The sequence below is a fragment of the Falco biarmicus genome, chromosome 5 (assembly GCF_023638135.1).
Source record: "Falco biarmicus isolate bFalBia1 chromosome 5, bFalBia1.pri, whole genome shotgun sequence".
Lineage (NCBI taxonomy): Eukaryota > Metazoa > Chordata > Aves > Falconiformes > Falconidae > Falco > Falco biarmicus.
Genome location: NC_079292.1, coordinates 67695440 through 67718638, shown reverse-complemented (window position 1 = coordinate 67718638; position 23199 = coordinate 67695440). Strand labels below are relative to the sequence as shown.

General features: G+C 44.4%; 1 protein-coding gene across 7 annotated transcripts in view; it reads right to left on the bottom strand.

The window, feature by feature from the left end:
• IQSEC3 (IQ motif and Sec7 domain ArfGEF 3) overlaps nt 1-23199 on the bottom strand; it is a 106982-nt gene that overhangs the window by 43002 nt on the left and 40781 nt on the right. For all 7 annotated transcript variants that reach the window (XM_056341115.1, XM_056341114.1, XM_056341120.1 and 4 more), the window contains one exon: nt 17619-17699. In XM_056341115.1, the coding sequence (XP_056197090.1) occupies nt 17619-17699 (81 nt within the window). Of the gene's footprint in view, nt 1-17618; nt 17700-23199 lie in introns of those variants that run through there.

The following is a 23199-nucleotide window of genomic DNA, read 5'->3' as shown; positions in this document are numbered from 1 at the left end:
GTCTCTTACATAAATGCTATATAACTAACTTTATCAAAGCATATTAAGATGACATTTGCATAACCATCAATCAGGAAATACTACCATTAAAATGAGCCATAACACTCTTCTTTTAGGTAGTATACCTTACAAAATCTTTCCTTGTTCTATTCTTGATACTATATAATTGAATATTTTTTGCTACACCTGAAGATGTACATGTGAAGTACCCATTTTTAACTCCATCTCTTCTATGTCCATCCACATTGCAGGAAACATCAATAAAAGGCATTTCCCTTACATCTCTCACTGTAACATTTTTATTGTCAGACCCTGTTCTATACATTCTCATTTTAACCAGCAGAGCAGTAATTTTTATCCTCAGCTCAAGAGGTGGCCAGGTGACATAGATTTGATCATGTTTTCATTGAAGTGCATGCCAAAAGCCTCACAAGTATTTCAGTGGGAAACAGACTGTGCCCTACAAAGCAACTTCAGCTAGACACATAAGCTCTGATTCAGCAAGACACATAGCACAAATCGCTCTGCTGAGTCAAGGCCACAGTGCACGGTGTGCTATGCAGACTTTCTTCAGGGCAGATCAGGGCCCGAGGCAGTAGACTAGGGAGCTAGTTGACTTCCCTTGGAGCATGAATGGACTCTAAATGCCAGCAAATATTCCCTGACATGATGGTCCTCTAAACACTTGCACATATGCTTAACTCTGTTTTTCTGAGGACCTCCACTGACTGCTCATGGTAGAACGTGAAGTGTGGGCCTAAGAGTTTGCAGCGTTCAGCCTCATTGCTCTGTAAGGCTGTACATCACCTCTAGTATATGCTACCTGTTTGGCTTTCTGTCGCACACAGTTTGGAGTCTAAGTGCGTAACATTCATAGTGACAGGATATCCTGCATGCACTGCTAATATAGAGGAAAAACCAGCAGGCTTTGGAGGATCGCAGAATAATCTAGGCAGGGAAGGAAGACTGGAAGTGTCTATTCCAACTCCCTGCTCAAAGCAGAGCCATTTTCAAAGACAGATAAGGTTGATCTGGGCCTTCAGTCAGTCAACTCTTTAATATCTCCAGATATGAAAATTCTCCAGGCTTTCTGGAAAGCCTTGTCAGGGCCCTTAGTGCACTAGTAGACCTTAGTGGCCTGACCACCCTCACCTGGGGTCCCCACAAGTATCCCCTCACAGTTCCCCCTTTTCAGCCCAGCCCAGATCAGTCAGTCCCTGCCTCAGCAACGCTGTAGAATGCTGGTCTCCAGCTCTGCCACAGCCTTCCCCTGTGCATGGCCATGGACACACTTGATCTGGATTCTGACACGCAGGCTGACTCCCCAGCTTGACCTTGGACCTGCCTCATCACCATGGACCTACCCATTGATGACTGGGCTGTGTCGGACCCTAGGTAACCCTCCCTGGACCTGATTCTTACCCTGGCCAATGAGGCAAAGGGCGTTGGACCAACCCAAAATGCTCTGAAGCCCCTTTAACCTCAATAGGCATTTAGGTTATTCCTCAAGACACAGGAGGGCCCTAAGACTGCAAGCACTAAGCGCACCCGTTCAGTCACAGATGTGTGCAAAGCACCACCAAGCTCAGTGTTCCTGCTCACAGTGCATAACATAACTGAAGCCCCTAAAGTCACTGTGCTAGGATAAGGATGTAAGCTAACAACACGTACACATATAACCTTGCCTTTCTCCTCCATGCATGCTCTGAGCCCAGTGAATACAACCATACAGAATGTATTGTGCTTATACATGGAATTTTCTGAGGGTCAAAATTCGGTCAAATCAAAACCAGATTCCACTGAAGCACTCAAAGGCATTTTTCAGCTAGATGTTTCTATGCTAAATATAAATTTTTTAACCCCCTGCTGGTTTGGCTGTTGTGCTGTTCGGAAAGCAATGGCAAATACTCTTGCTGAAGTGGGAATAGTTTCTACATGTTCTTTTGTGAAGAAAAAAAAAAAAGTGGAACCAGTTTTACTTAATGGGGAAAAAATCTCCAAAAAGAAAAGACAAACTGCTGTGGTTTAACCCTGGCTGGTAATTGAGTACGATGCAGCCACTCGCTCACTTCCCCCTCACCCAGAGGGATGGGGAGGAGAGTTGGAAAGGAATGTAAAACTCGAGGGTTAAGACAAGAAAAATTTAAGAATTGCAATAGAATAAAAATGAAAGAACAATAATAACAATGGTGACAATAACAGTTAGAATGAAAAGGGGGAGAGAAAGAATAAAATCCAGAGGGAAAAGAAGGAACACGAGGTACACAACGCAACTGCCCACCACCCGCTGACCCCAAGCAATGGCCTGCCCGCACCGGTCAACCCCCCAGGTATGTATATATATACCAAGCACGAGGTCCCATGGTATGGAATATCCCTTTGGCTAGTTCATGTCAGCTGACCTGGTTATGTCCCCCTCCAGTACCTTGTGCCCCTCCAGCCTTTTCACTAACGAGGCCTGAGAAACCAAAAATTCCTCGACTTAGCATAAATATTACCCAGCAGCAACCAAAAACATCAGTGCGTTATCAACATTGTTCTCACATCAGAGCCAAAACACAGCACAGAACCAGCTACTAAGAAGATAATTAACTCCATCCCAGCTGAAACCAGGACACAAACCTAATTCACCTTTGGGCAAGGGACCAAACCTAGGAAATTTCAGCTTCAGCTGGTAAACTTCAGTGACTTAAAAGCAATGGAAAAAAGGGGTAAAGACAGGGTTTGCTTAGCAGCCTGAATGGTACCATTACAGCCCTGTGGTTCCACTTAGCACCCTCTATCCCTCCCAGGTTTACTCCCATCTTGAACTTGTTTCTGAGGAAGTCTTATGGGGAGGCCTCTTCTCTGTTGTCCAGTAGTAGTGACAAATGAAGCCCCCATATGAGAGACAAAACACACTGCTAACGATCAAAACTGATGCTGCAGTGAAATATAGGCTAAAATCTTAATGAACCTGGTTTTTTCCCTCTGTCCTGAGTGACACAGTTGATGTGCATTGGTAGACAACAGATTTTGTTGATAAGTGAAGGCTCAGGAGCTATTATAATCATAATAACAAAAAAAAAAACAACAGTAAGAAAAGTAAGTAGGGCAACGATAGATATTACAGCATGGAAGATCTCTCGGAAAAAAATGTTACAAAGTAAATCATAGCAATCCACTTGCTTTCTCTTGGCCAGTGACCAATCAGTCTCCCTGGCTGTGGGATAAAGGAAGGGAATGGAAGGGAATGGAGCTATTGCATGTTGTTTCTTGGATGAGAAAATTTCTCTAACCACTTGTAATAATTAAAAGTCCCATGCGGAATCTAAGGTGTGAGTCCCAATGTCCTGGTCAAACCGCAACTAGGTTAATTTAGTTCTGCATCCCAGCATCACCCCTGCAGTTTCAACTGCAATAAGTGTTCTTTAATTGCTGTCCTAAAGTATCATATACCACCATCTTTCACAGTTTTCACAGCTACTCCTGCATGATAAATGAAGCAATTTTCTGCTAGTCATGCAATCAGGTAGGGAAGGTTTGTAATGTCTTTGAATTCTGTTTGATTGGAAGTTGTAATATTAATGGAAATCACTTGCAATCAGATAAAAAAGGAAAACTACAAATTCAGCTGTTCTGTTGTTCCTAGATGTTCCTATATTATTTTTATGACCCATAGCAACTAGCTTAGTCATTATTACAAATAGATGTGATCTACTGTAGAAAACATCTCTCAAGTTTCAGGTATCTCCTGCTACTTTTGCACTGCTGACTTGTATATGCCTGCTGCAGACAGAAATCAGTTTTGTTAATAAAGAGGGTAACTACAGACAATCCAACTCAGGACTTATATAAAACACTGTATCTAGTCTAGCATTTCCAAACAGGGATATCAGGGTTCTGAACTGAACCCTAGTGTTTGTTTCAAGAAAGCAGGATGGTGAAAAAGCTCTCACTGAGAAAATTCAGCTGGGCACCCATAAATATTTTTGTCCAGCATAGGTAAGTGAGATTTCTGATATTCAGCTTCTATGTGCAGATTTCTCAGGAAGATTTTCTCTAAGGAGTACACTGAGGGAAAGATGTAGGGAGATGATAGAGGAGAAATGGTATTATGTAGAGGTCTTTTTATTGTTTCCTTTTTTCTCACTTCCAGGTATTTTGGAAACCTAAAGCCCAAATCAGTGATAGTAAGTACATTATCAAACCAGAGAAGCCCATCAGCCCATTCCTAGTAGTATCAGCTCCCCAAGTCTGTAGAGAGTTGTCATATCATACTCTGTCCTGGGAGAAATTTGACTGCTTCTCAGTTCCTACAGCATCAGGATGGTGCACTTTCTTGCATACTCCTTACCACCTCCTTGATGGTGGAAACACACACCTGTGCTTCTAACTGCCTGCTGAACCATGGTTATCTGTTGGATCTGGACTGTCAACTTGAACGTTCCCATATCTGATGACTCAAGAAAGAACATGCAGCCCCTTATCCCCCAAATATTTCAAGACAATTTCAAGCTAGACCTGTAGGCAAGAAAACAGAAAATGGATGCTCTAGACATTACATTCCATTGCACCACTGTCAAATACCAGATTCAGTTCATGGTCTACAAGTAATTTTCAGAGCTCTCAGAAAGGTGTTTACAGGGTAGCCGAGTAACTAAACAGGGCTCTAGGGCCAGGAGAACTACTCAAGGACAGTAATGTTAGTCCTGTAAGAAATTAAAACAGCCTTCTCACTGATCACTCCAGAGCTACACAGTTCCCATGTGGTCAAGACACAAAACTCATTTCTTTGCTCCTTCTCTCCTACAAGAAAAAATATTGCAGATAAATAAGAGCAATAACAGAGTAACGAAAATAGCAGTGGCTCTTCTGGACTCGGATAGTGGTATAAGAAATCAGACACTCAAGAAGAGGATGCTCAGATGCCCTGCTGGAAGCTATAGTGGTCATGCAATCATCTAGCTAACTGGACAGGAGGAAGCTATGGATGTCAGGTGTTAGCAAAAGTACTACAGAGGCTGGTCTCACCTCCTCTTTGTGTCCTTGTGTTACTCCAGGAGAAGACCACACCACTGTTTTGTATGTATAACTTACCAAATGCCTTCTTCATGGTGTTCAAGGTCAGTGTGCAGGACTGTGACCTGTAACTGAGGCAAAGACTACATGGACTAGTTGTGAAGGACCACAAAAATTTATGAATCCGTTTCACAGAGGTCCTTTTGAGGATCAGTTGGTTATTGTATATATGCTCTAAAGTGCTGTAAGCTATTAGTATTATCATGGCTTTAGAGCTATGTGAGACTTCAAAGCTTCAGAGATGCCAGGATAAAAAATCCTTACAAAGTGCCATATGGAGAATTAGAAAAAGAGGTCACTAGCTAATGTCAAGAGAACAGAGTCCAGATCCCAAGTCTGCAAGAACCTGTGCTTCCTCTGTCTTAAGACATTTCAGCATTTCCCCTGTCCTTTCTCCTCTCCCTACTCAGAAAAAAATATAAAATCAATTGCTGAGTTAGCAGGTTCCAAAGTGCCTTTTCAGTTTATTTTATTTTTATTTCATTTCAGTGTTCCCTAAGGATACCCATAACATATGGTGAATGGGCTGATCAGAATTTGATAAGAACATGGCTGAGACAGGCTCGGTAATATATTATGGGATCTTTGCAAGGTTCAGAGATTTCTAACACGCTGGGGGTCTGAGTCCAAAAGAATTGCTTCTTATTTGCTTTTAAGTTCAGGTTTTAGAGTGACTTGGAGGCAGTGTTCTCTGGGAGCATGCTGAAAATGATGGAAGGCAAAAGTCTCTCCTGCCAGAGAGACAGAAAACTTGGAACTTGATCTTGGCAAATCATCCCCTGCCAGCCAAGCTGCAGCTTTCTCAGACAGTCTCCCCCAACAGAGACAAATATAGGAACACGATTCTGATTTTGTCTACATTCACGTAACACCTTGCAAAGCAGTGGCATCAAGCCATCTTCTCACACTAGTTTTACCCGAGAGGAATTAATGATAAAGCTCATTACCCATCCCAGAACATATCATTTGTTTCATAAAAAGGCTGGCACACACACCTGTAAAATAGATTTGACAGTACAGTAAGGTAAATATATTGGAAATCAATTATATTTAACATCCTTTAGCACAGACTGAACCAGGCAACATCTTTTCAACATTACTTAAAGTGGTTTTGGTGGCATGTATATTGAGCTGACAGAAAATTTAATAATAGTACCAAATGCCTCATGTCCCGCACAGTCCAACACGCCAAAGCCAGGGCCTCCACTTCAGATTTGGTGTTTAAACATGATCCCCATGTGCTGTGTAATTTCCACATTGTTGTGTTGTTGTGCCTTTTGCTACAGAACAGCACTACAGGAGCTAAACTTTTCTGATGCACCCTGTGCCCTCACAGTGCAAAGATGATTATCCAGGTGTCAGTCTGGGCTGGCTGCGTGTCTGAGGTACAGGCTCTTTATGAGTAACTTCAGCCACCTGCAGCCTAGGATCTCTGCTTTTTTCATGGACACAATAGGCTCCTCCAGAGGGTGACTTGGAACAGCCGAGGCAGCTCCCACTGCATGGGAAGTGGGGGTTGTGGTACAAGGCTGGCTGTGCTGGGTGGTGTGGTTGTCACACAGATTTTTTTCTTATAGTTCCTACATGTGTCTGGGTGACACCTCAGAATGACATTTGGGTCACCTCTCTGGCATGACCCTCTTTCCTCCTCCCTTCCCAGTCATGCCTCCTGTTTCACCATCTGCAGGAGCACAGGGCTCGGTACTTGATGCCCCAGGCTGGCTGCTGTTCTGTCTCTGCAGGCTAGACTAGGAGGTCCCACAGTCTGTCCACTGCAGAGGGGGTTACATGTGGCTGTGTCAAACAGGGCACCTGTGCTTATCACTGAGGTGTGAAAAGCACCAAGCAGACAGTGAAGGCATAGAGGGGCCCTGCTCTGCAGGGTTTAATTACTTTCATTTTAACCCCAGACCTCTCTTGCCTCTGCAATGTTTGGTAAACACGACCTTTTAGAGAAGGAAAAAACAGATGGCATCCTGCATTAGTGTAACTGCCTGCTCAGCACCCCGGGAAAGAGAAACTTGGCTTCTCAGCAGCAGTCTTTCTGCCACTTCGACTCAGATCTCTTGGCTCCTCATCCCTGAGGCAGGTTTGAACATCACCAAATTCGCTGACAAAAGCCTGCCGGTGCAATCATGCAGAAGATAGAATTTCACTGCTAAAATGAGATGAATTCAGGGCTGGGAGGCAGCAGAACCTCTACAAGGCAAGGAAGCCTTGCATATCCCCTCAGCCCGTTGCTCTCCTATTACAGCTGCCTGTGAGCCGGGTGAGGGACACAACTTTTGACATTTATAGACCTAGGCAAGGGCTTCTGTGGTCATCTTTTCCCACCTGTTGTGACAGACCCTAGGTTGGACTGCAGCTCTGGGTTCCTTCCTAAGGGACCTTACCCTAAGGGATCAGGGTAATTGATTTCTGATGGCAGTGAGTGAGCTTCTTCACAGGAAGATCTTTGTGTAACCCAGATAAATTTTCTTTCTGTTCTCTAGTATCTCAGATGTTTCATCTCTTATGATCACCGCAGCCCAGCAGAAGACCGCTGCTCATGTCAAACCAAGCAGAAGGAAGCCCGGTCTTCCTCAGCATAGAGTAACACAGCCTCAAATCACCATCCTCAATATAGACAGTCCAAACACCATTCACCAGACAGGAAATCAGATATGATCCAGATTTTAACTTTGGCAGTATGTTCAGATCTAGGATTTTGGGTTGGCCTACGGCAGAAGACCAAAACAAAACCAGCATGGTTAGCATTCCTTCCTCCTTTCTCCAATCCAGTGGCCACCCCCGCAGCCTTATGCAGCAGATACAAAGATCTGCTTTTCCAAGTTCTAACCTATTTTGTCACTGCTGCTTCACTCTGATCCATTTCATGTCACTTCTCTTCCCTGAGGCCTTCTTCCCTTTTCTACATTCCCCCTTTCAGAAAACAGGGTGACTTAGTAACTTACACATTTGGTCATACAAGCTCATATACCCCTAGGGCCACTTAAACTTTTCTTCCCTATGAGGAACGAAAACTATTCCCATACTTCATACTCAGACATGGACCTTTTGGGGCAAGATCATTAAGAAAAATAGAAGTTTGCCTTGAAACAACCAATCCTACAACATGTTTGAGCAAACTATAGCTGGTGCTGAATGGCATTATGCCAGTGGATTGCACCAAAGTCAGTGGAGGATCTAGCCTAATACGCTATTTTTTAAGACAATCTAACATGCTTATCAGATCCACTTGTGCTGTAACAGCACAGCAATATTTTTCACAATGCCATTCTGCACCATCCATTTTTGTGCATCTTGACCTAGCACTATCACATTAGTGTATTCTGGGAAATCTCAGGCATCTGTTGTATCTCGCCAGTCATCCCCAAAGACATGCAATAGAGTATCAGCAATGTGTACACAAGGTAGCCTATCCCCATCTTCCCTCTTTCCCCAAAAGATGGAATGAGAGAGATTGCAGTCAACCCAGATACACAGGCAAAAACAGCAGCGTCATAACCTGTTTACAGGAAAGCAGCAACATACCAGTGGGGGACATGACATCGGTGACACATGGCTCTAGTCACTAGACAAATACAGATCCCAGTGGGACGACGGTACGATCTCTGTGTGCCAAGAACCAAGGTGCCAACCAGAGATGGTTAGAAGTTACTAGAACACACTTCCAAATGGTGTGGCCAGTGTTACGTTTCCTCAGTCTCAGAAGCAAAATCTTACTGAACTCAGCTCCTGTTTATGTTTTGATACTTTTCTTCAGCATGATGTTTTCTCACAGAAGATGACATGGTTTCCAGCTCTTCTGCAGCTTCTGAACAGGCCAGCTGACAGTTTCAAAATCTTCCAACTTTTTTACACCCTCTCTCTTAGCTATCTAGCTGTTTGCAGAGCCTAGATAGAGTGGCCTGAGCAGCTGTACAGTGTGCACCTCTTCAGCACCTCAGACTCTTCAGTTCTTCCTGGAGCATAAGAAATTCTGCCAGGGCCACATGTGGAAGAATGAACTCTGGACACAGACATGTTTTTCCAAAAGGAGCGGTTATTGTATTTGAACACAGAGCCTGCCCCATGGGAGTGGTCAGAAGATGAACCTGCATAGCAGTGAGTTAGTGTTGCAGAGCACAGAAAAGATAAAAGGCCTTTGGATTGACATCATACTACAAGAAAAAGTGTAATAAAAGGTCACAGCCTCATTGCTATCACTGCCAAAGAATACTGGCATGAAAAGGAATATTCCAGCCAAGGGACCTGCTCATTTATCTCCTGTTCACATGTTCTTGTTCCCTCCAGTTTCTTCTTTCATTTACACTATTTTTTAGCTTCCTGCTTTTCCTGCTCCTCTCCTGTCATTCTCCTTCTCTGTATAGCATGGTTGCCATCCATTTTCCTTACAGTAGCACTGTTTTATTCATTGGGATGAGTCTGTATCCCTTTCTTTCTCAGTGGCTTTTTCCATCTCTTTGCCTTCTCTGTCTCTACCTTGTAAGCCATGAACAAGTGTGTGGACAGAGGGTCCAGAGAAACCATCCGTCCAGTTCAACAGAACACACCTTAGTGTACAAAAGATCTGCAATGACCCAGTTTTGGGGGTGAGTGCATCTTGACTAATGCAGATCAGGTCAGATGGTATCAATAGAGGATTAGCATGAAGGGTGTGAGCTCCACCACAGTCCATCTGCTATTACTTCATCAACTGTCTGTGCCTGTTTTCTAGTGCTAGATACAGGACTATTTCCACAGCTGGCATAGCCTCTTCTCATGCATCTCTGTGGTGTTATCTCACAGAAAATACAGGATACAGTAGGTGTTTATGTTGCATTCCACCAGTACCAAGAAGTTGCCATGTTACCAGCACGGAATTCTTTGCAATATAGGAGAGAGAACGTGAGGATCATCTGCAAGCCATGAGTGATTCACCTAGTATTAAAGCAACTAACTGATCTCAATAACTGCTGAAAGTGGCTCCCACAACTGTAAACCTGGCCATGATTGATTGTCTTGCAAACACTGCCACATGTGGGAGAAGAGCACCTGAATCCAAGTCTGAATTCCTCAAGTGTAGGACTCATGTAAACAACAGAAGAAACAGGGGAACAGGAAGGACTGGAAGACGTAATATGTGGCCATGTAATGGCTGGATACAGCTTCAGGCTCTCAGAAAATATGTCTAACAGGTATCTTTGCAGTTTCAAAAACGGATACTTCAGACAGGTTTTCTTTGGCCTCTCTCTTCTGCTGTCTTCCTGCTTCCTGAAGAAAGGTGTTGATACAGGCGAATAAAGCAAACAATGTAACAAGGTGATTCCAGTTTCTGCCACATTTTTTTCCCTGTTGAACAGCTCATCTATTCCTCACTATACTTCCCCACCCTCATGTTCTACAATCTTGCCTGAAAGTGGTTGCACCAGCTGTTGGAGAAAAGGAGCAGAGAAATGCCTGTGTGGGAGATAGTGCCAAAATGTTCTGGTGGATCCCTTTAGAGGACTGACACACTGCATCTGAAACTCACCTCCTGTTTCTTTGGAAGCTTCCAGAGCCATTCCTTCCAGGTCATAGTACCAGAAGAATTGCCAACTATACCTCCCTGCAAGAGATTCCCAAGGTTGTTGGTAACTATGATGTTAAGGGTATTCTCTAAAAACTTTTTTGCTTACAATTGTGTTTCCATATTTCCCCTAAATCTACATGCACTGAACATCTTTGTGGTTGTGGACCTAGGCTCCCGCAAAGCAATTAAAGCTGCTAGTCCAGACTGTACAAAACACCCATAAAAAGCAAGGAATCTACTCACACTCAAGTTTAGGATGAGTTCAAATCTGGGTCTAGACATCAACTCCTCATCCACATCTCTGTGTCAGACTAAAATCTAAACTCTGACAACTGTGAGCCTGGGGAATATTTATGTGGACTTTACTGACCCATCCCTGCCTGTTTACAGCATCCCTACAACCTCCAGTTGTAGTATCTTGAACAGGATTATTAAGTCTACAGGGAGGAAAGAGTAAGAAGTAGATGAGCTGTTAAGAAGCAGAAAAAATCCTCTCTTTATGCCTGTGACCTCAATAAGGAAAATAAATGAGAAAAGGAGCACAAACAGGATGCACTAACAAAGCAGAAATGTTGCTCAAACTTCTCTTGTGTGTTTTCAGAAACAGTGCTGTGGAGGACTTTAGCATGAATGAAAGAAGTCAGACTGAAGAACTCTGTATATAAAGTTGTTTGTGCTCAGAGCACACAAGGCACAGGCCATGGGTGTAGAAGCTTGCTTTGCACTGGCATGTCCAGGTGCTGTAAGCCTGACCTGGAGTGTTCTGCATTAATAATCAGAGAAGAATTCATCCTCCACAGTCTACTAATTGTAAGAGCTTGCACTTGACACTGCTAGCTGGGGGCCAGTTAGTCAGAGTTGTTATGCTGTTTTGTGTGGTAGGTTATAGATTCGATTTGATACAGACTAGAACCATCATGTTTCACACCTGGGCCAGGGCCACTGAGTACCTCTGAGCTGTGAGGAAGCACTGACCTCCAGATTATATATCCAATATCCTGAGAGCAATCCTAAACCAGAAAGGCTAATTTCCCATTTCATGAACTGGATTTGCATTCTTTCTGTAAGGCAAGGTCAATCTTTCACAAGTTCAGACAAAATGATGAGTAGCTCAGTTGTTTTTCTGTAATGCTTGAAGAGTGATGGATACTGGTGGAAAATCATCATTCCCCACCTGTTTGTCAAGATGCTTCAGTGGTATCTAAAAGGAGAATCAACTTGGGGAGCGGTTCTCATCAACTTCATGGGCTTCACCCTTAAGGGTATTGCATTCACAATCCAAGCAGTCTTGTGGATTTCTCAGGAGGATCTAACCGTCAGTGGACCTAGAGTGACCCAAGGGCAAATTGAGAGCTGTAGTAGGAGAAGAGATACTCCTGGGTTACAGCAGTGGGGAGCCAAAGAGGGACGTGATGCTGCTAATGTGCAGTGGATAATATTCATGACTCTCTTGTGCCAGTGCCTTCCAGCGTGACTTCAAAGGATGAAGAACAAATGCACACTCAATGGAAACAGAAAGTTCACATAAAGAGACATAAAGAGTCAGAGACAGCAGACCTCCGAAAGGAAATAAGATTTTGCTTTTTAACCATGTGTTGCTTAGGGTGCAGCATACTCTTATGCAGCTCGGAGAGCTGGGAAGAAAGATGTTTGAAGGTTTGATTTCAAAGAACTGTCCAAAACCTGTCCATTCACTTTTCACTCTCACACATACAAAAATGGGGCAACAAGCACCTAAAGGACCTCTCCCAACAAGAACACATATTTCCATTTGAGTACTTCGGTAAGTCAGAAGTGGGGCAAGAGGGAATTTCCCCAGAACTGCGAGGAAGGCTGGCTTGGAGATGTGTCCAATGGCTTACATTTCTCCTTACCACTAACTGGTGCTGCGATGCCAGGCAGTAACCAATCCGTGACAGCGACTAATCCAGCAGGCACTTTGGAAATGAGTACACAGCTGTTTGAAGTCTAAACTATACTGAGTTACAATTTAATTGGTCCATAATCATAAACACTTGCCAGTTGCACTATTTGTGTTTCAATCCTGATCTAAGCAGCAGTCTCCCTACTGGAAAGTGAGGAAAAATTATGGGAAAATATGAGCAGAGCTTGCCCAACTTTTCCATAGATGTTTCCGTAGATGCTTCAGACACCAGCCCTTCTCAGTACACATAGAAGCCCTTCCAGAAGACTGTTCAGATCTCTGACCTCTCCTCTTCCTGGGAGGACTTTTTGTCTCCTTTGCCTTAAAAGCAGGTCAGGTCTCATCTGCACGTCTTCCAGATAGGAAGGACCTTCTCTATCCCACAAATGTAGGTGGAACATCCTCCCTTCCCAAAGAGCTATCTGGGATCTGATCCTGCCCTTCACACAGTCCCACCCAGTCTCCTTCATGACATGATCCTTTAGCCTTCCGGTGCTATCCCCATGTCCACTGCCAAAGTGGACCAGCCCCAGGCACTTAAACTGTACATAGAACTTTTCCCACCACTGGAGCAGAGGTGATTTTCTGCTGATTTCCTATTCAGCATGGCAGGCAAGCCAGAGGCAGGCTCCGAAAAGCCTATGAAAGGCAACTGAATGAATATACTGTTCCCTCCAATTGTGACTCCATCATTTCCTCTCATTACTCTAATAGAAACAAATCTTTCTCATCTCAGCCCTATTACCCCACACAAAGGAAAATGGTATGTAATCCTGTTAAAGCTGGGCTGCTGCTGGACACATTTTAAGGTCATTGTTCTGGGATGCCAGTCTCCTCTGTGTGAGACTGGGAGAAGTGGGAAATGCAATTACTAGGCTATTCAAATCCCTCGAATGAAACCCTGCCGTTAACAGGCAGAAGCCAGCAAGAAAAAAAAAAAAAAAAAAAAAAAAGAGCAGTTGCTTTATGAAATTATAGGGTTTGGCTAAAACCAGAGTCTAATCAGCACCTCCGTGAAGAAGCAGGGTTAGCTCCTACTGCCATCCATGGAGTCTCCTCATTCCCCTCAACCCGGTCTTTGGCACCCCCAGTGGAAGCCTGACCTGCAGGATGGGTTATGGCATGAAGCCAGTGGTGCGCAGATCCAGTGGAGACAATGGTGGTCCATGTCCAGAATTTACACCGTACTTTGAAATGGGGAAGCCCTGAGTTCAGCAACAGGAATCTGTCTGCTGCTGCCATCGCCTCATACTGTACTTTGGCTCTGAGCTTCTTGGGGGCAGATTCTGGGATCAAATCTGCCTCCTAATACTCATGGCCTCAGCACCAGTCTCGTTGATTGCTGGTGCGACCCAGCTAAGCAACCAGGTGGGAAATTTGCATTGCTGAATTCATGGAGCTGTAACCCCCGCCCAGGGAATTCACATGCTGGAGGAAAGGATGATAGCACCGCTTGTGGCAGTCCTCGAAGCAAAGCAGAACGATGAGTGGGAATAATTGCAACTGCCTCATCGAGTTGTCTTCTATTGAATGGTTAGACACTAGGCATGTTCCTAATCATCCCCACCCAGGTGAAGCTAACGCATCTTGAGCTGGACAGGTAGCAAAGAAAGAGTCAGAAATCTTGCAGGACAAACATTAGCAAAGACCACACAAAACAACAATGACCATCACAAACCACAAGCAGAGACAAACTTTTGTCCCAGAGTGTTCCTGACTGCCAACCTTCTACTGTTGTGCCCTGTTTCCTTCTTCCGCCCCATGCTTGAGCTGCATGGCTATTGTTGCTGGTCTCTGCTGCAGTCAGGCAGTCACTCTTCTTAGTGCATTGATGTCCCTCTTTACCTTCACCTTCCCTGCTGTATTGCCCTCCTGCTGCCCATGTTCTCTCAGTCTCCTAAAGGATTTCTGTCCCACAAGGTAAGGCTGAAAGCAGGACCACTCTTGCAGGTCCCAGGAGGAAGTGATGTGGGCTGAGCTAAGGCTCCTGGTAGAGGAGGAGAAAGCAGCCGATCACCACTGGAGTCTCCAAGTCCCTTGAAGAAATGAGAGTCACTTCCCTGTTTATGCTCTTTATTAGTCCCTATTCTCTTTAATCGGCTTAGACTGATGAGCCGAGGCAGCGGTAGGGATCAGCTGGGCTGTTTAATTAAAGGATTGCAGCTCAGCCTTGCAGTTTGGGGGTTTGTGTAAATGAGCTGCAAGTACATTATTTAATCTGCTGTGCAGAGACGAGTTGGGGCATTAATGAAGCAAACTCTAATTAAAACTAGACGGCTGATGGTTATTAGTGGCATCAGTTCTGACAGGATTTATCTCATTTAGAGAAATGCCTGATCATGGAGAGGGAAAAGAAAGAATAGACCTGAGCTGGTTTATCACATTTCACCACAGCACCGCTTGTGACTGGCTGTCCATTCAGTGGGGCTCAGGAGAGCTGCACAGGGAGCCTCTGTGTCCCAGGCTCTCACATCAGGAGTCCTGACGAGCTTATTTAGAGATATGCCTGGCTCACCCAGGAACTGATTGCCTATTCAGGTTGTCTGACCCACATATTTCAGTCTTGATTGACTTTTGTTCTGCCTTGGTTCAATGGGAAGCCTGTATGATTTGAGCAGGGTGACAGGCTCTGTAAATGATCTGATGAACCTCTCCCAGCAGCGTACTGAGTCATTCCAGAGCAGCACAGCTATCAGCGATGGACATCAGCTCCATGGTGACCCTGTGTTTTTCCTTCTCTGCCATTTTTTTGCCCTCCTCACTGTATTGTATATGTAACTTCAGATATGAAGGAAGCCCATGGCTGACTGCAGGACCTGGTAGAAGCTAGGAGGTATTTTCTGACCAGCATAAAGCTGATCGGTGAGTTCAATAGTCTTGCATGTGCTCTGTCTTTCTTCTGGCACACTGTGGGAAGTACGGATGTTCTTCTCACCTGAGACAGTCACATAGAGAGATCGCATATAAAAGCTTCTCCGTTTCAAAAACCGAAAATTCTGTATGCCTGTTTCTCACCTTTGAATAACCAAGGTGGCTTCAGCGATCTGTGTCCACATAGAATATTGTGTCACACACGGACAGATTCAGGACTGCTATTGGGGTCTGGGTGCATTAGAAAAGGCGAGGACAAGAGAAAGCCTTGGGAAAAAAGTAAGGAAAGTCGGAGGCCTGCAGAATGGGACAAACTACAAAAGGCATGAAATGGACAGGCATCAGTATGAGAAACCCCTTAACTGGAAGCTCAGATGCAACATGTTGTAGGGGTCATTGTCATTCATCCCAACTTCTGACTTTCCTAGTTCAGACTCATCTTTGGATGCAACTTGCCAAAGTTGTTAAATTACTGCAACAAATGATTGCTTCCTCTTCAATTTACCTGCCAAACCCCAGGTGAGAAATCTAGTGTGGCACCCAGCACAAGGAGGGCAGGCAAACTCAGGCTCAAGGGATGGGTAGAACCTTTGGGAGTCACTGAGACAAAAGGAAGGCCTGACAAAAAGCATAACAATGACCCTAGAGCTTAAGACACTGTAGAAATGACAGCTTTATAGGACAAGAAAATGCTAGAAACTAAGGGAACTGATCAGAAATAAGATGAAGGCTGGGAAAAGAATGGGGCAGGATTAAGGATTAGGGTATGAAAATAGAACACTACAACAAAACTGAGCCTCAGTTCAGACAAAATAGAGCACATAACCAAAACTCTCTCCAGAAATGCAAGTGAGAGGTGGCTGTCCCTGCCACAGAAATCTCTGCTGTCTCCTCTTCCTTGCTAGCATCTCCCCATCTGCCATGGAGGTCCAGCTGTAGATGTCCCACGGGGCTGTCAAATTAATTTTACCAAAGCTTGAAAGCTTTCAGCACAAACATCATGGGGGTTAACCCCTCTATCTTCATACATGGATGGGCAAGAGAGGTCCTGCTTCTTTACCCTGTCTCCAAGTGTGGCTGAACCCTACTTTTGAACACACACACATTCACCCCTGTTCTCTTCATAGTTGTCCAGTACCCACACGTTTCCTTGGAAGGAAATCAGAAACCACTGTCTGCTCCAGTGAGCAGAACAAACAAGAGAACCATCACTTAAAAATGCTGTAGCCTCACTACTGCAATTCAGCTGCCCAATTCTGTCCAGAGCTCTCCCTAGTAACTCAGGATTCTTACAGAGATGCCGAAGGTCAGATGTAAAAGTCTAGCAGTAAGAATCTAGCAGTGTGATGAGGTAAATGTTTGAAGAGAAACCTGTTTGCTGTTGATAGAATGGTGATGAGGCCTGAGAAAAAGGAATAGGCCTGTGAGATGGAGGTGCAAGGAGTTGTGAGAGGAGAAGGAGATGGCAAGAAAAGAGGGACAAGGCAGAGCATGGAAGCTATATGCAGCATGTGCACCTCAAGTATTTTTTAAGCTTCTTGAACTCCTTGGTCTTGGCAGTGATGTCATTCACTGATGAGGGACAGCTATGACAATTGCTGGTGTACCCACATCTGGCTGCACTGGATAAAATCTGGAATAGTTATTAGTACCTGTCTATAACTGCCTTTCACGGGCAAGCTCAGACCATTTCCACACATGTAAAACCGTGCCCCCCACCATCTCTCAGGGTGTGAGACAGAACCCTGAGTTTCTTTGGTGACTTTTGCTGTAGCTTAAAGGTTATGGATTATACTGGTGTGTGTCCAGGCACCTTATAATGTGGGATAACTAATCTGAAGCAGAAGACTGAAGCATGTGTGTGTCAGTGTCAAAGTAATGCAGAAGGATAAGAAAAGGTACAAGCAAGAATGTGAGTTGATGGAAGCAGATGTTTGAAGAGAGGCTGAAAGTATGATTTTGGAGGTGCATGGGTGTGGGTGAGTGGAGTCCAGAGGAGGTTTGTGGGCAATTACACGATGGTATGAACAGTGATCTCTAGGAGAGAAAAGAGAGGTACAGCAGTGCTGGGGACATGGGACATAAGGGAGGGCGGAGGAGATGGGTGTGTAAAATATGTGAGTTTTGTCTGGGATAGGAAGATTACTGATGGATGATAAGGAAGTAGGGGATGGAAAAGAAAAGTTCTTGCTGTCAGCTATTTCCCACCTTGGTGAAGAGTCCAGAGATGAAGGCTTCTGCTCTGCATCAGCTGCTGGGCAACAGAACTGGTGTAAAACGGTTTCATTCCTGTAAGAAAAAACAAACCATAGCAGGTCAGTGTTCAGCTCACTCAGCAGAAAACTCAAGGGGGAATGCCTTTCCCAGGGCTGTTCCAAGGGGACAGTGACTCCCAGTGATGCTGAAAGAGAAATCTGATTATGACATGAATGATTTGCACTCCGAGGTGGTGGAGAGCAAAAGAGAAGAGGGCTGACAATTCTATTCCCTTACCTTACCTGTCCTGCTGCTGCTGTTAAGCTGTAGAGAAAAGGGCAAAAGCACCCAAATAAAAAGTTTTCCTTCTATCAGTATCTGTCTCATGATCCCATACATCCTATGACAAACAGTTTTGCCTATCTCTAACTTTTATTTCTTTTGGGACAGAAACATCTCCTAATATGTGTTTCCTTAGATATGTCTCCTATACATTGTAACACAAATAAGTTGCTTTTTTTGTTGACAGTGGCTAGATTAACTCTGCAGACATTTCTCCTGAAACCTCTCTAGAGCAAAGAAATGGTCTCAGCACGTCAGCACTGGGCATTACCAGAAACAGCAGCAGAAAACTGACAGGACAAGCACAAGTAGGGGGACTGAGATCATGACTTCCATGAGAGGAAGACATCACAGCATAGAAAAGCAAAACCATAAGAAGTAACAAACCTGAGCAAAACAGAAAAAACAAAAGGCTAAAAATGGGTTTATCACTTAAGAAGGCCAGAAGAATTAATCCAAAGGAAGAAATCCTAAACCAAACTTCCAAAACTGCTCACTGATATTGAATGACTTGTTCTTGAGTTCCTTGCTTGGAAACATGTGTAAGGAGCCTGGTTTTCAGGCGTGTTGCACACTTATCACAGTATTGGAACCCAGGAAGAGCTGCTCAGCACCTCTGAAAATGAGATTCTTTTAAGATACCACGAGGGAGGCCCTTGAGGTGTCATAGGCAGCACAAATCAACAGCCAAGTTTGAACACACTGACTTTCATCCATGAAAAGAAGTCACTAAAAAGAGACAACAGTGTCAAAAGGGGAAAGTACTGGGGGAACGGAAAAGAAAACAAAAAGAGAAGAAAAGCAGAGGAAATAGAGCAGGCTGAATCCTCAGATGCCATAAGAACACTCTGTCTCCAAGTCAGTGGAAGAGCACTTAGACCTCTGTTCTTAGTGCTACTGCAGAGACCCAGGGCTCAAATGGGGTCACCTCCTGCTAAAAATATTTTTGCAGCTTCACCAAGACATAAGCAGTAAAGCTAATTCTTCTGGCTTGTCATGGAGTCTCAGATTCTTCCAAAGGCCCTACCATACTTTCTGTCACTCTGAAATGTGAAGCTTATCATCTTTGTCCTTCTCAATATCTGACAGACGTAGCCACAAAGATACCTAAATTACAGGCAATGATGATACTGTTCCCAGCCACCTCCTTCTGGCCTCCCAGCTAGCTTAATATAACAAATTGCTTAGTTCTTCCACTTCCTTGGCTTCCAATGCATTCACAGAAGGAATATTTCCTTAGAAACAACAGGACTGGCAGGAGCAACACAGCGGGGGGAAGAAAAAAGCATTATCTTTACTTCACTAACCTCTGCCTGTGCCCTTGGTCCCTGCCTGTGACATGCAACCTGCTGGAAAAGAGAGGACATTTTTGCATGATAAATCAAATTCACCTTCTAGTCTTCCATTTCTATAACTACCCAGCTCACTTCTCTTCTACCAGCCTGCTTATTGTTGGTTCTCATGTTATTTCTAATTTAAACTTCTCAGGTGGCAAGTATCTATCTGACTGGTGTGCCCATAAATTACTTGTGTTGCCTTTTTACTGAAGCAAGTGGTGGGATCACATTTGAGTCTATGTTCAAGCAGGCTCACACAAATACTTCAGCTCCTACATCTTGGCACTCTCCTTCCAGCTTGAATCCATCATGAATTTTCTGATAAAATTTTGGTTTTGCAAAAAACCCACTGATCCATCAAATTTGAACTACCTGGTGAAAACTTCTTAGGTTTGATGAAGATTCTTCACATTACAGGGCTTTACCTGGACTGCCTGGCAGGCTGCTGGAGGGCCATGCTCCATACCTCACATCTCTAGTGCAGCTGTGCCATACAAGTAGCCTCTTGGAAGGAGGCCATTAGGTTTTCCACCCAGCTCTTTGTTCTTCCCAACTTCCAAAGCAGCAATGCTGGGAGCTGGCTAGCCCAAGAGGTGTGGAGCACCTGTGTCAAGGCAGTCAGCTCTGCAGAGCAGCCCTGGAATCACAAACATCATCAGCTGCAGTATGGAAATACACACGGCTCTCAGCTGACTCAGCAACAGCTGGCATTCATTCTGAGGAGCATGCCTGGATTCAGAAGTATTATCTATTGGCATTTCCTATGAATTTCATCACTACAGGAACCACTGGGAAAAAAGGGCCTAGTTCAAAATAAAAGTAACAACATACTTTTAAATCATAGAATCATTTAGGTTGGAAAAGGCCCTTAAGAACATCAAGTCCAACCATTAACCTAGCACTGCGAAGTCCACCACTAAGCCATGTCCCTAAGCACCACATCTACACATCTTTTAAATACCTCCAGGGATGGTGACTCAACCACTTCCCTGGGCAGCCTGTTCCAGTGCTTCACAACCCTTTTAGTGAAGAAATTTTTCATAATATCCAATGTAAACCTTCCCTGGCGAACTTGGGGCCATTTCCTCTTGTCTTATCACTTGGTTTTTTGGGAAAACAGACCAACACACACCTTGCTAGAACATCCTTTCAGGAGGTTGTAGGGAGTGATATGGTCTCCCCTTAGCCTCCTTTTCTCCAGGCTAACCAACCCCAGTTCTCTCAGCCTCATAAGATTTGTTCTCTAGACCCTTCACCTGCTTCCAAATGGAATCTTCCAAAAAATAGACACCCCGAATTTCAGCCATTTCTCATCTCAGCACTTCTCTAAATGAACTACACTGCTTTCTGCTTTTATTGGAACAGCAGATGCACCATTCCAATTCCTAATTACCCATGAAGAAAGCAAACAACAGGGAGGGAAAACACAGGGAAAAAGAGGAAGGAACAAGGACAGAAAAAACCTGAGAAATACAAGCCTGTATATAGAGAATGCCTCACTAGTTAATTATCACAATAGACACACAGAGAAAAGTAAAGGGGAAGCATGGAAAGGAAGAGTGGTGTGAAGTTACAGGACTTTAGGCTTAGTCTCCTGTGGGCGTTTTAAGAAAAAACATCTCACAGATACTCTTCAGAGAATCAGTATGCTCTGAGCACTGCAGCTGCACAGCCAGCTGTTGACTCTGGTTTTCATGATTTCTCATGGGCGTTTAACACTAAACCTGCATATTTTCTGCCCAAGCCAGAATCCTCTTGAACCTCTGAGATCCCAAGATCTCTGGAGTCGTTGTGCACCTTACATACCACTACCAGATGCTGATCATGCCCACAGGCAGAAATTGCCTCCAGGACATTTGGGATCCTTGAGTCCCCCTCTGGGGGCCATGACTCCCATGGAGAAGCCACCATGGTAGTGAGAAGCAGCCACTGCCTCGTGGAGGTAAATATATGAGGTGTAAAGTGTATTCCAAGATATTGCTGAAAGCTCTTCCCCTGACTGCGGGCAGGGAAGGACATCCTATTACTCCTATTAAATCAGAGTTCCCCAGAGCCCAAAAGCAGTTGGAGCTCTGGGTCTATTTGCATCGTTCTTTTACAGCTTGCTTCTCCTTCTGTGCTACTCAGGCATACACCAAAGGGACTGGGTTCCACCATGGAGACTATCCTTTTTCCTCTTTCTTCCCATCTCTTGATCCTGCATATATCTGATATTTTGCAAATCCATGCCCTCACCTTTGCAGCATAGCATGCATAGCCCAGATAGGAGCTGGGAGAGGGTCACCTTGCTTTGAAAGAAGCGGACCTCTTTGCACCCTGAAGAGGCTGTATTAATTGCTACTTGGACACAGCAGCTCTCATCTGGGTGCAAAAGGCAAGTGGCCTAGGGCCTTACTATCACTTCTAAGCCTAAAGTAAGTGCTTTAGGAAAGAAGCTGTCTTCTTAACTCTGTGAAGTCTTCAGATAAGATGTTATTTTGGTTGCTGTGATTCAAGAAGGCCTGGCAGGGTTGTAATGGCTGGTGGCTACCTGGATTTCATTACCCTGTGGCATTGTCAACCGTCATAGCTTTAAAGTGCATTCTGAAATATTTAGTATCTGTCTGAACTCAGTGTAAGTCTTTTGATGGTGCTTTTTTTCTCCTTTCCGTGCTTTATTTTAGTTTTGTTTTTAAACAAATCTTACTTCATAAGTCAGAAAGGCTACACAAAACTTGAATGTGCAGCCTCTGAGGAGTTAAACACCAAGAAGCATAAGGTTTGTTTTACCTCTGAAAAACAGGGAGGAAGGCAACGTGGCTTCAATCCAGTGACAGTTGGCTCAGATTCATTACTTTGGGGTCAGCTGATCTGTAATATTTTTCTTTTTAAATACTTCAGGTAGGTGGCATTGGTCTACCAATTCAAAGGGTAGGTCCAGGGCTTGCTTTTTTGCCTTTATGTCTCTTCTTCTATGTCCTCCACCTTGCCTTCCTCAGACCTGCAAACCATTGCAGAGACTGCAGCTAGACAAATGCTCTTGTGAGCAGATCAGGCAGGTGATTGTGAAGAGAGATGATTTCTCCTGTCTGTCAGGATACCATTGAACTGTTCTGTTTTCAATTTATTGCTTTAGAAACAAATTATTATCTCTTGGGCTGCACCCTGATGAAAGCTTGGAAGTGAAAAGCCAGAAAGAAAAGGTGTTCTGCAGGAGTGAAGAGTAGTTGGGTAGTACAAAAGAGGAAGAGGCTAACAGGGAGGGCAAGGCATGCTGAAGTGTCTGTTGAGATAAATGTGGCCTGCAGTATGTGAGTTTTGTGTGGAGAAGCAGCAGAGCACAAGGGTAAGCACAGAGGCAAAAGGAGGTCTGGGAACAGCCTGAGCCTGTCAGTGCCTAGCTCCGTCTAGCTGGGACACATGCTCCGGAGGCAAGGATTTGACAGACCAGACCTATCTTAAATGCAGAGAAAGCTGTGCCTGGCCCAGTAGTAACCCATGCCATCAACTGAAACATTAGCCCCCTCTCCTCTGAGAGACGACAACTGACTGGATTTTACTCAGTTGTCTTTAACATTGCTCCTGACAAGAGGTATCCTCCAGCCAGCTGCCTGCAGCCTCAGTGGGGATATCTGTGAATGAACTGTCCAGCCACAGCACTTTCCGCTCTGTGATGAACTTTAGAGAGGCCTGTGCCAAACCTCCTGGCTAGCACAAGCTGTCTTGTCAGCTCAGGAGTTAGGTTTACTTTTACGGCTTCTTAGAAAGTTGGACTGTGCTGCAGACGGCCCCCCTGACTCATGCTGCCTTGGTCTTTACAGCTCTGGATCCCAAAGAGCCAAGCCTCTTTTCTCTTAAAAACTAGTATTGTAGAGGGTACAAGAGATGAGTTCCAAAGATTTAAAGTCTCTGTAGTTACCTAGATTGCTCATCAC